The 17,992-nt window shown below is 39.7% G+C and overlaps 1 protein-coding gene across 1 annotated transcript in view; it reads left to right on the plus strand.

The window, feature by feature from the left end:
* Nucleotides 1-17,716, plus strand: part of pkdcca (protein kinase domain containing, cytoplasmic a) — a 51,066-nt gene extending 33,350 nt beyond the window's left edge. Inside the window, exons 6-7 of the mRNA XM_062995013.1 lie at nt 9,992-10,165; nt 16,255-17,716. Of these exons, the coding sequence (XP_062851083.1) occupies nt 9,992-10,165; nt 16,255-16,340 (260 nt within the window). The 3' untranslated portion in view covers nt 16,341-17,716. The remainder of the gene's footprint in view (nt 1-9,991; nt 10,166-16,254) is intronic.
* The last annotated feature ends 276 nt before the right edge of the window (nt 17,717-17,992 follow it).

Genomic DNA, 17,992 nt, shown 5'->3' on the forward strand with positions numbered 1-17,992 from the left:
CTGATTCACCACTGCTTTCACATCATCATCACATGAAAATCTTCTTCCCCTTAAAGCTTCTTTGAACGGTCCAAAAAGGTGGAAATCAGATGGCGCTCAGTCCGGACTATGAGGTCTCGCTCAGTCTCTCAGACACGACCAATTACTACTTTTCCCGCCCCCACCATTACATTATTAAGGGAAAAAATGTGGCACATGGTTTGACAATACTTCTGAAAAACAACTTTTTGGCAGTATTATACTATTTAAAAATGAAAAGATAAGACACAAAAATCTAAGCCTTGGCGCCCAGGTGGCGCAGCGGGACATTTTACCAACACATCCGCACCGAGTTTCTGAACTCCTGTGCAGAAAGCACGGACGAGAAGAGGCTGTACTCGTGTCAGAAGAGGCGTGTGCAGCGATGGACTCTCCTTGGGTGAAATCTGGTATCTCTCAGCAGCGGAAGACAAAATTGAGTGCGCTAAATCAGGAGAAAAATGGGGAGAAAATGCACAAAAAAAATCAAAGCCCTAGCCCATCTGTAAAGTACGCTGGATGAAGCATCATTAGGGTGATTTCTGGCAAATGTAAGTACCTGTCTTCTTAGGTTCTTCTGTATCTAATACAATTTTAGAGTAAATATCCACAATAGACCGTTCTCCATTATAACTGGTGTGTGGCTTGGGGCAGTTATATAACTCATTCCTGTGCTGTTTCCCTTCTTTCTTCTTTGGTTCAGCCAGAAGTGTGTCGTCAAGCACGAAAAATTCCTCTTTCTTGCAGAGGGAAAGTCTGGATAAGTTATTCACAGGTGAATAGAAAGTACAAAAAGGTGGAGGTGTGTGGGTGAGCATTAATCATTAAAGACCTCTAAGAGCTCTAATGTACCAGCACAAATGAGCTGAGATCAAAAAGATTAGAGTTAGTGCAGCTGGTGAAAAAGGGCCGGTGAAAGTGAGGGCCAGCTGTACGGCTGGTTCTCATGAACACAGGGTCTTTTCTATTGCACAGCGTTTCAGAGATTTTAGAATCAGAAACCTTGAACTGTCATATTCATTTATTCATTTTGTTCATCTATTTATCTTCTGTATCTTCAGTCCTGTTGAAGGATAACTCCCTTATATACTCATTCACACCTATGGGCAATTTGAAAAAGCCAATCTATCTTCCAAAATGTTTTTGGAAGGTGGGTGAAAACCAGAGTACCAATAAAAAACAGACAAAGAGCAAGACAAGTGCCACAAAGAGAGTAACTGGAAGCAAGGATTGAACCTAAACTACTGTGCATACCACTGTTCACTTCCAAAGCAATTATTGTGCTATTTTATTTTATTATGCATATGTACACCGATAAGCCATAACACCAAAACCACCTCTTTGTTTCTACACTCACTGTTTATAATATCAGCTCCACTTACCATATAGAAGCACTTTGTAGTTCTACAATTACTGACTGTAGTCTATCTGCTTCTCTGCATGCTTTGTTAGCCCCCTTTCATTCTGTTCTTTAATGGTCAGGACCCCCACAGGACCACCACAGAGCAGGTATTATTTGGGTGGTGGATCATTGTCAGCACTGCAGTGACACTGACATGGTGGTGGACAACTGCAGCAACCCCAGATTATAGCACTGCCCCCACAGGCTTGTACGGTAGGCACTAAGTATGATGGGTGCATCACTTCAGCCACCTCTTTTCTTACCCTGATGCGCCCATGACTCTGAAACAGGGTAAATCTGGACTCATCAGACCACATGACCTTCTTCCATTGCTCCAGAGTCCAATCTTTATGCTCCCTAGCAAATTGAAGCCGTTTTTGCCGGTTAGCATCACTGACAAGTGGTTTTCTTAAGGCTACACAGCTGTTTAGTCCCAATCCATTGAGTTCACTTCGCATTGTGCGTGTGGAAATGCTCTTACTTTCACTATTAAACACATCCCTGAGTTCTACTGTAGTTTTTCTACCATTTGATTTCACCAAACGTTTAAGTGATCGCGATCACAATTTTTTTCCGACCACATTCCTTCCTCGAAGATGATGTTTCCCCACTGTCGTTCCACTTTTTAATAATGTGTTGGACAGTTCTTAACCCGATTTTAGTAGTTTCAGCTTCTCCTTAGATGTTTTCTCTGCTTGATGCATGCCAATAATCTGACCCTTCTGAAACAGATTAACATCTTCTCCACGACCACAGGATGTGTCTTTCGACATGGTTGTTTAACAAATGAGAAGCTACTCACTGCATCAGTTAGGGTTAAATAACTTGTTGCCAGCTAAAACATAATCCCCCATGCAGTAATTATCCAATGGGAGGCTCTTACCTATTTGCTTAGTTAAATCCAGGTGGTGACCTTTTTTTTGGCCAGGCAGTGTATGTATATACAGTATATATATACATATACTGTATATATGCACACATTGCATTTTTTTTTTGTCCACAAATCCCCATAAAGGTGAGATTTAATTATCAATAGCAAACTTGTGAGTAACCAAACCCATGAATTTGGAACCAGCTATTATCAAGGGATGACTACTTACACAGGCAATTTTGGAGCAGCCAATTAAACTTCTGCATTTTTGGGTGGTGAGAGGAACCTTAAAACAGTGAACGAAGGTGTGAATTGAACCAGTTCTCCAGAACTCATATAGTTATGCAGCACCCACTCTACCAGCTGGGCTACTTTGCCATTTAGTGAATAACACCCACTCATTTTTACTTTTCTTCTTCAAAACCCTCTGCTGCTCTTGTTTTCCCCCCTTTCACTTTCTCCACTCTTTTGCTCACTCTCCATCTCGCCTGCTTGCTCCACTGACCCTCTAAAGCAGAAAGGCAGACGTTTGTTGAGTGACGAGAGCATTAAGGAAAGAATCCTGAATAGCCTGGATTATTAACTCTTTCTGGTCAGGTCATGCCTCTTGTTCGCAAAAAGAACATACACAGTGTTCCTGTTGTTCCTATGTTTAAAAATAGGCATGTTCTCATTGACACACTTTAAGTTTGACTTGATATCCATTGTTATGTTAGGAGTGTGAGTTGTGCTGTGTATATAATTCATCTTTACATGCATTAAAAAGCTTAAGTCCACTGAGAGCTCAATGAGTTTTGGAGCTATCCTAAACTTGGACTGCAATCTACCTAAACCAAGTCCTGTTTTTTTTTATTTACATTTTTGACAATTAAGGGTTAAGGGCTTTGCTCAGGGCCCAGCAAAGTACTTTATCTGCTAGGCTACAACTGCACTGTTGTTTCAAACATACTGTGAAAACCCTAAACAGAATGTGACGAATGTGTATTTCAGCATTATTACAAATTATAGTAACACAGCAAACACAAAAGATGATGAGACTAAATTTGTGTTGTTATGAGGCCTGTGTAAAAAGTCTGGTAATGTTTAGCCTGGTTAAACGAGCATGATGCTAACAGTAATGCATTTAGATCAATAATACAGCTAGATAAACACACAGAATAATTTTATGCCATATCCAACCAATGGCAAACACAAAACTTTCTTGTGTTGCTGCATTGCACCCAGTGATTCCAGGAAAACTGGACCCACTGTGACCATGACCAGAACAAAGCAGTGGTAAAACTTGAATTTTTTGCTACACAGTCAAAATTATATATGGCCAAAAACACCAATATTAATTATTTAGTCTTGTATAAGGGACAGTGGTAGCCTAGTGGATAGAGCTTTGGGATATCAACTTAAAGGTTGAGAGTTCGAATCTCAGCTCTGCCATGGAGCCACTGTTGGGCCCTTGAGCAAGGCCCTTAACCCTCTCTGCTCTATGGGCGCCGTACTATGGCTGACCCTGCGCTCTGACCCCAGCTTACAAACAAGCCGGGATATGCGAAGAAAGAATTTTGTTGTACTATACACGTGTATATGTATATATGACAAATAAAGTTGCTCTATTCTATAAAAGTAGTAAACATATATAATCATAAAATCATAAATTGTATAAAGAGATCATTTTAAGCTTTTGGCAACAGAGGAAGTCTTCTTCCTGTATCAGCATGACTGTTCTCTGTGTACAAAGAGAGGTCTATAAGAACATGGTTTCATGAGTTTAATATTAAAGTCTGGCCTTTTCATCCAACATTTGTGCCAAATCTCTTAAAATCTCTTTTGACAGCATGGGCTCATATTCCCATAGACACACTATAAAGTCTTCTCAGAAGCCTTCCTAGATGAGTGGAGGCTGATGGTTATTTTGGCCACACAAACTTCTATTTGACTATAAAACAAAATACATTTACTATACAGTTTGTTTTGAGAAAGTAAGCAGTTTTACACTTACTCAGACATCCCAAGTCTCCCGGAAGTTCCGGGAGTCTCCCGCATATACATAGCGGCTCCCTGATGCCCGCAAGTCAGATAAAATCTCCCGGAATCTAGAATGAGCGGCCAAGAACGCACACACACGGGCACGCAGGCGATACAGACTTTTTTCCCGATCACGTATTAAATCCGTTATCTGATATACAATCTAGCGCACTGTGTAGGGAACATAAATCAATTGTCTAATATACTGTCTAGTGCACTATGTAGGGAATGTAAATCCATTATCTGATACAATTTAGTGCACTATGTAGGGAACATAATTAATTATGTAATACACTATCTAGTGCACTATGTAAGGAACACAAATCATCATCTAGTTATACTTTCTAGTGCACTATGTAGTGAACATGAATGCGTTATCTAATACACTATCTAGTGCACTATGTAGGGAACATAAATCTGTGATCTGATATACAATCTAGTGCACTGTGTAGGGAACATAAATCAATTGTCTACTTCACTATCTAGTGCACTACGTAGGGAACATAAATTCATATCTAAAATACTATCTAGTGCACTATGTAGGGAACATAAATCCATTATCTGATATACAATTTAGTGCACTATGTAGGGAACCTAAATCCGTTAACTAATACGCTACCTAAAGCATTATGTAAGAAACATAAGTCTGTTATCTAGTACACTATCTAGTGCACTAAGTAAGGAACATAAATTATTTTCTAATATACAATCTAGTGCACTATGTAGGGAACATAAATCTATTATCTTTCACACCAGCTAGTGCACTATGTAGTACACATTAATGTGTTTGTGACATGAACAGTTAGCTTAGTAGCTCAGTTAGCAGCTCCTAAAAGTTCTGTTATCACCCATAATCCTTTGGTGTGCGCGAGAGGTTTTTTAGCTTTTATTTTTTTTTTTTTTTTGGGGCTTGGGGGGTCGGGGTCGAGGTACGGGTCCAGGGTTACCTCCCTGAAATGAGTTTTTGCAACTTGGGATGTCTGCTTACTTGATGATAATGATCATTTCTCGTCCACTTAACAGTTCCCATAAACTATTTGGCATGTTCATAAACCCAGACAGGCTTTTTCTATCTGCTACCTACAGCCATTTCTCTTATCTCCTCCCCGCTATTCTCACCGCCATGCCTCCAGCATGTAACTGAACTGTTTAGTGAAAGTGAGAGCTCCATAAAGCATTCATTAGGCTCATAAAATATCCCTTAGTTGCTGTTATTTACTGCAGACTGGCTCTTCCCTGCTCCTTAAGCCACATGCATGGGTCACTGTGCCTCCCCTTCTCTCTAAAAGCCTCACAGCCATACACTGTAGACACTTAATTCACACAGATCTCCAGCCTGAGGCTCCTGCAGCCGTCTTTTTGTAAATCCATTACTCACTTGAACGGAACAATCAGTCACATCACTGACCTTGAAAGAGAGAGAGTAGGGTTAGGGTTAGAAAAGATTAGTTGTTCATGGCTCACCTACTTATTGCCTGAGACCCTGTTAATGTGCACAAAAGAGAGAACTGGAGAAAAATCTGTTCATGAATTTGTCCATAAATTGGTTGTCTGGTGGTGGCATTTTGGCATCTCTTGGATAATAAAGCACTTAGATAACTTGGTTCCCCTGCAACAAAGTCCAGAAGTGGTGTGCCTTACACCAATCTAGCTATAGCTTCAAGCTTTACACAGAGATCTAAGGCTGGTAAGCAGCCAATAAAAACACTCCTCATGAATGGCTCATGTGCTGACGTTGCATCCTGAGGCAGTTTAGAACGCAGCAGTCAATGCTGAAATTGAAGACAAATTTTATGCACTAGGAGCTTCCATTCTGTATGCTTCCCCCCCCCCCCCCCCCCCCCCCCCCCCCCACACACACATACATTTTACAGCTGATTTGTTGTTGCTCCTGGAGTTTCACGCATATTAATAACATCACTTTCAAGCATACAGGACTGTATTCTTAATTGTATGCAAGGAACAAATGTATTAGTTAGGAGGGCTGTCTGTATATACTAGGGCTGGCACCGATCCGATACTCAGTATCCGATATTGGCCCAAATCACTGGATAGGATATTGGAAGGAAAAAACAATGTAATCGGATCCGATACTGTTGCTTAATGTAAATAACACTTAATGTAAATAAGGCCATTGTTTGTGTGTAAAACAAATAACACACAAAGGTACGTTCCAACAGTGCCATTTATTGCCACTCACTTTTGATGACATCATTAACATGTGCCACTGATCTACAACTCATCCACAACAGCCATTTAGAAATGAAAATACAATGATCTACTTAAACTTTTAGCATTTTAAAAAATCATCTTGTACTGCCACATCTAAAAACAATGTTTAAATCAAATAAAAATCGCTTTATAAATTATTAATCGGAACCTATCTTGTCCCGGCTTGGAGATCTCTCACATCCTCAACGATTAATCCGTTAGTGTTATGAAATAACACAAACTACACGGTTTCCCGTTTTCCTCTTAAAAATCCAGCAGGGTTTTTTAATAGGCGTACTTTGGTTTTTAATAATCTAAAAACGTGACAGAACTTTAATGGAAAATCTCAACTCTGCATCAATTGTAATTGGTCCATCGTGTTTGACTGACATCCACATACTCAATTTGCAGTATCGGTATTGGACATAAAAAAAGTGGTATCGAGCCAGCCCTAGTATATACTCTTACCCTGTAGACTACATAAAGACGACAGCTCTTCCTTCAAAAATCCTCTGAGAAGATGCATTACATTCCTCTGTGGTTTGCTGGTCTAACCCAGAGTTTGTTTCTTTAATGAGAAAATTACAGAAATGTTTTGTTTGTTTTAAGCTGGTAAACAAAGGTCAGGGCTTCCCTAGGAATGCTCTTTCTGTTACCCGGGAGGAATGCATGTGAAATAAGTTCGTTTTATAAGTAGAATTTATAGCTGTGAGTTTATTCATTCTTTTCAGTAGTACTATTTAAGTGGCTGAACATTGATCCTCTGTATTAGAGTGTGCTGAGGGACCAATAAACAAATTTGAATGTTAGGTCAGTTCACTGTATCTCCTAACATAAATAACACAGATAGCACAGCTGAGAACATGGCCCGTCCACGACAAGAAACAGATTCTGTGTTTTCTCAGGAAAAAAATAAACACAGTGATTTAACACAGCATCAAGCCATTAAAAGTTGGCTTGTGTGGCCACTGTGATGTGAGTTTTGGCCATGTTACAGAGGCCTGTTTCTCGGTTATTCATCTTCATTTGATTCTCTTGCTGGGTTTATGTTTCAGAACATTTATTTCAGAATATTTTCTCTGGTCAAGATTGGAACAGCCATCACCTATGTTTCTCAGCTTTACTGCTTTGACAAATGTGACTACCGGACCACAGAGTAATTGTCAGTGGCAGCAGACTGGATACAATTCCTTTCTCTAAATGCGAAAGAGGAAACTGAGTTCAAATCTAGACTTAGAATTTTAAGTCAACCCTCTTGGCCATCAAGTTATATCATTTGTATAGCGCTTTTTACAGTGGACATTGTCTTAAAGCAACTTTACAGAATCCAGGACCAACAGACCAAACACCCCTGTAGAACAAGCCAAGGGTGACCGTTGCAAGAAAAATTCTCTTAAAAATACAGGAAGAAACCTTGAGAGGAACCAGACTCAGCAGGGACTCATCCTACTTAGGTGGCCTGGAGGATCATTTGAATAAATACAATTTACACAAATCATACAAACACAGAATTAATTTAAATTAAAAGTTATAACTAGCAAAATAATAATAATAATGTAAACAATTGGAGTTTTTCATTATTCAGTACAGTCTGTGATTAAGTCCCTAGTGAGCTCTGGACAGTTTTTGGTGCAAACATGTCAGGTTCCCGTCATATCTTGCAGGAGCAGCATTGGCACGGCAGTCTCGACTTGCAGTCTTCAACCTTCAATTTCATCTAGTTTAAAGTTGTAGTGTTTAAATATGACACTAATGCTCCTGTGGTTTTAAAACTAAAATGGCTATAGTCTAAGACTTTAGGCATCAGTTGTTTTTTTAAACACAGTAAAATAAAACAGCACACAAATAGCACTATTGTTTGGTCTAAATACACCACTGATGTAACTTTAAGGAAAAAAAATCAAGCTAGATTGTTGCAAGGTGTGAAACACCCAATAAACTTAATGTCCTAATTGGCTGTGTGTGATATCTGGAAACCTTAACAACAACCCTCAATTTTCCAGTATTATGCATCAAAGACATGTCTGAGAACAGGATTACTTGGCGTAAAAAAGAAACACACATGCTCAATCTCATTTTACCTTCTTTTCATTACCTACGCTATGTGAATGTAAGATAATGCTACTTGACTCCAGTGGTTAAAGATGTTAACAATTAAAACAACTCTCAACAGGACATTTTCCCAAGAAAGATCTACTTCTGCCCACCACTCCTGGTCATAAAACAGCTATGCAGATTCTAATTGCAGTATCATGATTACTACTGATTACTTTTAGAGTGGTGTTTAAACCACTAAATAACTGATCTTTTGTGTATGCAGGGTGTAAAGGGGTATAGTGAGATAATCAGTGAGGAAGGGCAGAAACAAAGAGGGCTGGGAGAAGTGAATTCAGGAGGGTCATTGTTGGTTTAGTTTTCTTTAGACACACTGTCCTCACATGTCTTTATCTGCGTCTTGCTTCTATTCTCTTTTCTCTTTCTTCTCAGCCTGCCTCTGGCGGCAGTTGCCAGGTGACAGGGATACACATTGTGCCTGGGGTCACGATGACTGGCATTTACAATGTGTGTGTGTGAGACTGAGTAAGTGAGGGACTGAATGAGTGGACACATGTCCAGCCCAGACCAACAAATCAGCCTTTTTGTTCACACACAATAGAATGGCTTGTCCCATGATACAAGCCATTCTACACACACCACACACTAGAAGCACATTCCCTGTATATAAGAACATGTTCTGTTTTTGTCATGTTGATTTGCAGCAGGCTGGATTTTTTGGGGGGATAGGAGCATTTAAAAGGAATAAAGAATTATTTTTTCTTGCATTTACTAAATGTTTAGGCCAGAGTTACTTACTTTAAGAGCATAGAAAAGATAACATTTGTGGCCATATACAAGATTTAATAGAAGCAAATGGAAGAACATTTGATAGAGATGGTCATTTAGTTTTGTTTTATGTACGTACATTTGTACATTATAGTATTAAAATATATAATATAGATTATAGTATTGAAATATGTAATAAAATTACCCTGTTATTAAAACATTACAAGTTTAAAATGTGTTTTTGTCTGCAGTTGAAACAATGTTTAAGTGTAGCAGACTTGGAGATGCATGACTCCATGTGCAGTAAAGCTCTCTGTGAACTTGTGCTGTGGGTGCGTCTAAAGGTGCATGTTACAGTACTTGGACCACCTGCAACCATAGCAGGCTGGTACAAGTGACATTTGCGAAAGCAACATGTAAATGGACATGACTAGATCTCAGATGGTGTTCTATTAGACATATAGTGCACTATACAGGGTCTACACTATACCTCATGTAGAGAACATGATATAATATATTGGAACCTATTTGGGATTTGGCAAAACAAATGACAATGTTAAATCTTTTTATATATATATATATATATTTATTATATCATTGTCATTGCCAGTGCTTCATGCTCACTCTCTGTTCTTACTTTCTTCTAGAATATAAACTAGTGGAGGATATGTCTATATCGGGAGAAGACTACCGCTGCTGGCCGTCCTATCAGCATGACAAATGCATGCTGTCTGTCTACAGTGTCCGCGAAGCTATTGGTGTGTGTGAGAGCCACGCTCAGTGCAAAGCATTCATCATGACTAATCAGAGCACATGGACAGGTAAGGAACTTGAACATGTAGTGTGGGTGTGTGTGGGTTAGAGAGAGAGAATGAATGTCCCAGTGAAGGTCTGTGCTGACAGACATCCTCCTGATCAAACAACATTCTGGCTGCTGTTCCCACCTCCTCCCTGACCTTTTTTCATCACTCACTCACTCACTCTTTCTACTGCACCCCTCCTGTTACCCCCTCTCAGTAGCACACTTCATTAAACTATGGCCTGAAAGGAGTATGTCAGCCTACCGATCGCTAATCTTTATTGAAACAGCCTTGAACAGGGCACTCCTGCATTCCTTCTGTCCTTTGTTTAATTCTGACTCTCACTCTCTGTCTCTCTCTCTCTCTCTCTCTGAACATTGTGGGTAGTGAAAGGAGTGTCGGTAGTGAGAGCAGGTAGTTGCAGATTGCGCTTTAATCACCCACCCCTCTTCTTTCCTTCACTTTTGAGATTTTTAGTATAGAAATGTTCTGCATCACTGTGTGTTTGGTTCAAACTGAGTAGTAGTCAGTATAGACGACCATAATAAGAGCGCCAAACACAGCCAAGGTTATGAGCTTAAGTCTGTGCCATGGCTGCAAATGTGTGCCAGAGTTCGTGTAGGCGCCCAGCCTGTTGGATGGCAGAGCTGAGTTTCAAACCGACGACTTTGAAATGTCAGCTCTGGTGTGCAAGCGTGTTTTACCGATGCGCCACCTGAGCACCCAAAAAACCTGAAACTCTAATGTCATGTCTTTTAGATGCCATACTTTTATTATTCTGAATGTACAGCATGATTCTTCTGACCTGTCCATGTCAATAACTATAGTCAATTACTTCAATTACTTACTAGTCAATAAATAAAGGGAAAAACTACATCAATTTTAATAAATATGAGTCAGTAAAATGCTTCACTTGTGGAAAGCACAGTCATATTGAACAGACTAATCCAAATAAAGATGCTCAAGACAAGCAGTTCCAGCTTAAGATTGGCTATGGTGATGATGCAATCTCTGTGTCTGTGGTGACTACTGAGTGAGCGCGCAAGCAGTGGCGAGCTATGGGACGACAAGCCTCCTGTTTGAGAGCTGCAGCCAAATACAGAGACCGCAGCGAAGAAATACCAGCCAAAATACACAGACTGCAACACTCTCTATGTAGCCTATGGTAATCTAACATCTTTAATTAAGAGTAATATAAGGCCCTGAAAAACTGCATGTCAGAAAAGGTAGTTGGACTTGGAAGAGACTTTAATTGCACTCTTGATCACACACTAGAGTGAAACCATGAAGAATTTCACCACGTTCTGCAGCAACTCTCAAAGCAATAGTTAATTATCACAGTCTGGTTGATGTATGACGAGACACTTTACTCACAGTTAGACAGTACACTCTGGAATACAGTACACTCTGGAATGTTTAAAAACTGGCGCCCAGTCTGTCTTCTTGGAGTCGATTATGAGATGCTCTCTAAGGCTTTGACAAAATGGCTAAACAGGTGCTGCCAGCAATTATTCATGCAGATCATATTGCATTCCAGACTGTACTGTCTTTGATAACTTGTTTCTGGTCTGAGATTTGCTTTCCGCTGCTAACGTACAGAATTTAGGACTGGTCTCTTCAGATTAAGAAAAACAACTTTTGACAAGGTAGATCACGGATATATTTTTAAGACTCTTAGGTTTTGGTCCCAAAGTTCTCTCACAGTCGAGTCACATTATTATGACCACCAGCTAATAATAATAAGAGGAACCGCCGTGTGCAGCACGGATAGCAGCTAGACGGGCTGGGAGTGACTCAGTAAGGTCCTGGTAGGTTGTCACAGGAGTCATGGAGTCATTCTGACTGCAGTGTGTCCCACAGCTACTGGATCCATAGAGTGAACACGACGATCTAGGTGGTCCCACAGATGCTCAATTGAGTTCAAGTCTGGGAAATTAGGGGGCCAGGGTAGTACTTGGAAGTCTTGGTCATGCTCTTCCAACCAGTGTCGGACATTTCTAGCTGTGTGACATGTCGCATTGTCTTGCTGGAAGATCCCATTTGCGCCAAGGAAGACAATTTTACTCCTTTTACCCATGAAAGCAACGAGGGATATGTGTGCAGACAGCTTATCGCACACCTTATATACCCACCAAGCCAGCTCACGAAACGTGACTCGACTGTAATATACAGATTTGTACAGCTTGTTGAAAATAAATGTGAACCTTACAAACCCTTTACAGTCAACAGAAGAATCAGACAGGGCTGTGGACTGTCAGGACTATGGTACTCTTTAGCAATAGAACCTCTGCTGGTGGCCCTAGGAAAACATCTCCATAGAGTTCCACTCACAGATCTTAGAACTAAAGATGAAGTGAAAGTGAAACTAACATCCTATGTTGATTATGTCATTGTCTTTCACATCTGTTACTGATGTGAAGAACTTGAGATAATGTCTCCAACAGTGCCAGGAAGCCTCCTCATCTTGCATCAATTGGAGCATTTTTCTGCTTGGTGACTGGTTTGAGCAGAGCCCACTCCCACTTCCTCAGCAATGTATGTTAAACCAGGAAGGCATTAGTTTGCTTGGTGTTTTCTTTTGGGACAGAAAGAATTATGCAGAAGAACTATAAGGAACTAAAATAGAAGATTCTGGAAGGATTTCAGCATTGGATTCTATCACAGAGTATTAACAGTCAACCTTGCAGCCTCAATGGTGTAGCATCTCATCTACTAACAGTACTTGAACATCCTATGAATTTACTACAGTCATTGCAGGAGACCTTTGTAAAATGTATTTAATGGATGACACTGGCTACCTCATATACTAGTTAGCAAAGAAGGACAGGGACTAATCAAACTGTCAGCCAAACTGAAAATGCTCTTTCAACGGGACTCTTTTCCCTGGATACTTTTTGGATTAGCACAACTTTGGACATTTGTTGGACTGTGCTATGACAGACAGATGTTTCTAATCTCTCCAAAGGCTCTAAAGCAAACAGCTCTTTCTGGTTTTTATTATTCAGTATTGAATGCTTGAAGGTTGCTAAAGACAGAATGAATAAATAATGGATATTATGGTTAGAAGAGCCTCTGTTCTGTTTCTCAAATAGGTCTACCGATCATGTGGTGTCACCAGAGTTTTCCTTTACTCAGACAACCAGTATGTTTCAGTTGCTATTGCCTGTCCACCAACTAAAACGCAGCAGTAACATTGGCATTTTAATAGCAGACTTATATAGGACCACCACCGTTTTGTGCACTCCTTTACTATATACTCCTTCACTGTTCTCATGCAGGTCTACCAGACATAATACTTAATGGAGAGCTTGTCTCTCTGTTCTTGATGATGATCTTTCACCCTCATGGCGGCTCCTGTATAAGGCCCTCCCTGCCAAAGCTCTATAAAGAGTCAAGTCAAGCCATCAGAGGGCTGGGCTTCCTGTTTACCAAATCCCTTTTTATTTTTGGTTGCAGGTATTCTAAGAGCAAGCAAGTGTACTCTGGCTAATTTTTTGATTGGACCGGCAGAACTAGCCATTTGGAAATCCTTCAGGTTACAATTTTGTGGACAGAATTTGATGCGATGAGAGTGTTCAGAGCTCTTGCAGAGTCCCGTGTGAGAGTGGGGATATTTATGTCATGACTTCTGGAGACTTAATTAGGGGTTGAGCATGAGGAACAAGATTTGACCAAAACATTCACTATGTGGCCAACAGTATGTGAACACCTGATGATCAGTTGTATTACGGAATTTCCCCCATTCCTTTCCTTTGCAGCTATAATTGCCTCCACTATTCTACAAAAGCGTCACAACATTTTGGAGTGTAGCTGTGTATTTTGGGCCCATTTAATCAAAAAGGTCGAGAAATCCTCATTTTCAATCAGCATTTAATTTCATTTTAAGGTGTTCAACACCAGGGCTCTATACATGCTGTTCAAGTTGCAAGTAGGCTGTGTAGTACTTTTACTTGTCTTCCATGTCTTCCATTAACTTTGTTTTGTGCACAATGCCTTGCTGGAACAAAGTAGGGCAGTTTACTGTTGGTGTGCTGGAAGTATATAATGTATTTTGAGTAATTTATTTTATTCAAATGTTAGCAATATGTGGCTAAAACACCTGGGCTTAATAATTAACAGGGGTGTCTATCATTACACATTCAGTAATGATTTTCACTCCAGCAACATTTAGAGTTAAGTCCAGGGCCACTATCTTATGGTATTTTACTGTTATCAGTTGTTATTAGTGTTATCAAGTCAGAGGCTAGACTATTGGCTACCATATGGATAGTGTTTCTCTAGAATAATGTCTTCTGCTTGGCTTCTTAATGGCTCATTTATTATTCCTGTAATTATATCCATGCATCTTGTTGCAGGCTGTCATCTTCCTCTCTTATATTCAACTCTTCCAAGCATAATAGTTTTTTTTCTAATGAATTGGTTCTTCTCATAATGTGTCCAAATAAAAGAGCTGCGGTGCGACTTAAAGGTTAGGTTTGATTTAGTCAAGGATTGTGTTTTCTTTGCCTTGCAAGGTACTCTTAAAAAGTCTTCGCCAGCACCAAGTTCAAATTAATTGATGTTCCAAGTGTCCTGCATTTCCATCCATAAAGATCCTCAAACACAACAGTCAGATAATTCTGATCTTTGTTTGCGAGACACATTGTTACATCTAAGGTTCTTTTCTAGGTCCTTTATTCTTGTTCTGCCAAGCACTAGTTTGTGTTACATTTATCTACTGCTGGATCCTTTGCTATTAATAATGAATCATGGTAAAAAGCTGTCCACCACTTCTTTATTAGTGGTAAAGTTAGGAGTCATTCCTGTTGTTATGACCCTTGTCTTCTTCATATTAAGCTGAAGTCGCATCCTTTTGATTCTTAACTTTTCTTATAAGGGATTTAGGGAAATGCAAAATATATTTATTTATTTACCTCCTTGTTTCTACACTCACTGTCCATTTTATCAGCTCAACCTACCATATAGAAGCACTTTGTAGTTCTAGAATTACTGACTGTAGTCCATCTTTTTCGCTACATACTTTTTTAGCCTTCTTTCACCCTGTTCTTCAATGGTCAGGACCACCACAGAGCAGGTATTATTTAGGTTGTGGATTATTCTCAGCACTGCAGTGACACTGACGTGGTGGTGGTGTGTTAGTGTGTGTTGTGCTGGTATGGATGGATCAGACACAGCAGTGCTGCTGGAGCTTTTAAATACTGTGTCCACTCACTGTTCATTCTATTAGACACTCCTACCTAGTTGGTCCACCTTGTAGATGTAAAGTCAGAGACGATCGCTCATCTATTGCTGCTGTTTGAGTTGGTCATCTTCTAGACCTTCATCAGTGGTCACAGGATGCTTCCCATGGATCGCTGTTGGCTGGATATATTTTTGGTTGGTGGACTATTCTCAGTCCAGCAGTGACAGTGAGGTGTTTGAAAACTCCATCAGCGCTGCTGTGTCTTATCCACTCATACCAGCACAACACACATTAACACACCACCACCATGTCAGTGTCACTGCAGTGCTGAGAATGATCCACCACCTAAATAATACCTAATCTGTAGTGGTTCTGGGAGAGTCCTGACCATTGAAGAACAGCATGAAAAGAGGCTAACAAAGCATGCAGAGAAACAGATGGACTACAGTCAGTAATTGTAGAACTACAAAGTGCTTCTATATGGTAAGTGGAGCTGATAAAATGGACAGTGAGTGTAGAAATAAGGAGCTGGTTTTAATGTTATGGCTGGTATAATATAGTATTAAAATGCCTTATATTTCTAAACACAAGTTATTGTTTTAAAGGGGTTGCTTTAGATTTATAGGCACATCCTCTGGGAGCTCCTCTACTACTTATGCAGGTATATAGTGCTGGGTACGAATACCCTTACCCACATATCAGGTGACATTTTTAAAACTGATTTTCCAATTTAAGACATCAACTCAAATGAATATGAATATGCCCTTTGTCTCTTCCTCTTTATGTTCAGCTCATACACATCTTACTCCCACATTGTTCTCTTTCCTTCCTTCCTTCCTTTTATTAACTGTCTCATTTGTAAGGAATGTTCTTATGTGTTCAGTGGATGATTTCTAACAGTCTGTCTCTTGTTCTTGTTGCTTTCCAGGTCACCAGCTTGTGCTCTTCAAGACGGGCTTTTCCAAATTGACTCCTGCTAAAGGAAAGCTAGCATACATCCAAATGGACAACTAAGAGACTGAGGAAGAGAGAAGGAGGAGGTGTGGTCTTCCACAAAAAAGGCTCCATTATGGTCTTTGACTAATACATTTCAGATCAATATAAGAGGATGCTGAAAACATCAAGGTCCTTAGAAAGTGCAATGCAATGGATCACATGTCCAGAGCTTCTCTGTTCTGAATGTAGTAACTAATTATTCAGGTTTTCTAAAAGATTAAGGTGTGGTCTTCCACCAAAAAGGCTCCATTATGGTCTTTCACTAATACATTTTCTCAGATCACTATAAGAGGATGCTGAAAACATCAAGGTCCTTAGAAAGTGCAATGCAATGGATTACAATCTAAAAGCTTCTGTTTTAAATGCAGAAGCTTATAATTCAGGTTTTCTAAAAGCTCAAGCTAGCGTCGTGCCTTTCTGGTTAGGTACCGCACTTTCAGGGTACATCCTTAAAAAACACAGCCATCAGGAAGCTTTTCTGTCATGTTTCTGTCATTTCTTTCCTCAAAGCATGTTCAATGGGGTGCTAAAGGTGCATCTTTATATGTAATTAAAATTAGACACACTGCAGCAGTGCAATGTGCAAAAGTAAGTGCATAAACAATATTGGCATCTAAAACAGCAGATTCTGCTGATGTCTGCAACAAACCTTTGTTTTTTTAGGAGGAATTAAAGACAAACTTGGCAACTGAAATAAAGCCCTTGGCTCATCTGCTTTCCAGGGGCGTCTTTAAAGTTTAGCTGTTTTTCCACATACCCTGCCTCCCTTTGGTCATATACTATATACACCATTATGGTCTGCTTCATCCTTCTATCTTTTTTGCTAGATCAGGTGTTGTCTGCATGACTCAGGTATGTCTAGTACGATCCAAATCCACAGATGTTTTGCATCTTCCATACTTCTTCTCTTTACCAGCACTTTTTTTAATCGAACAGGGTCTTTATTCACATTTTGAGCTTTAAATGTTTTTTGTTCATTCCAATTACTTTCAAAGGTTTATTTGTAAAATACAAAAGAACGGTATACATGGTACAAGAATGTCACAAAGTAAATATAAAAACTTTTAGCAGCAATGAAGACACAAAAACACAAAATTTGAATATATTTTCTTAGAATCAGCAGCTATGTGGTATGTGCAACTGTCTTTGTTAGTTGTGACTGTTTAGTCTTATTTAAAGATGCAAGTCCATGCCTGTAGACTCCATGACCCCTTGTAATACAACGAAACAAGGAGATTTTTGTTAGCCTATAAATTTCCCAAGGAAATGTGAAGCCGAACTTTTACTTAACAATTAAAAAATTAAAATATTTTCTGCTTTCAAAGAAAGCAATTAAATGAAGCTGAAGTTGAACATGTTTGTGGCTTTTGGTCTATGTAGTGTGTATATAATGACAAGGATAAATAAAGTAATATTTTTGTATGAAATAGAGTCATTTGTGGTTTATATATTGTATTTTAATCATTTCCCTCTTTTGAATTTCCGTGGTAAGATTTACTTATCGAGGCGCCAAAGTGGCGCAGCGGGATATTCCGCTAGCACACCAGCGCCGAGATTCTAAACTACTTGTTTCGAAATTCGGCATTGCCGCCGGTCGGCTGGGCGCCATCTAGCAGGCATAATTGGCAGACACTGTTCTGCTAGGGCAGGACGACTGGACTGTGTGGGTG

The sequence above is a fragment of the Trichomycterus rosablanca genome, chromosome 5, assembly GCF_030014385.1.
Source record: "Trichomycterus rosablanca isolate fTriRos1 chromosome 5, fTriRos1.hap1, whole genome shotgun sequence".
In the NCBI taxonomy this organism is placed as follows: domain Eukaryota; kingdom Metazoa; phylum Chordata; class Actinopteri; order Siluriformes; family Trichomycteridae; genus Trichomycterus; species Trichomycterus rosablanca.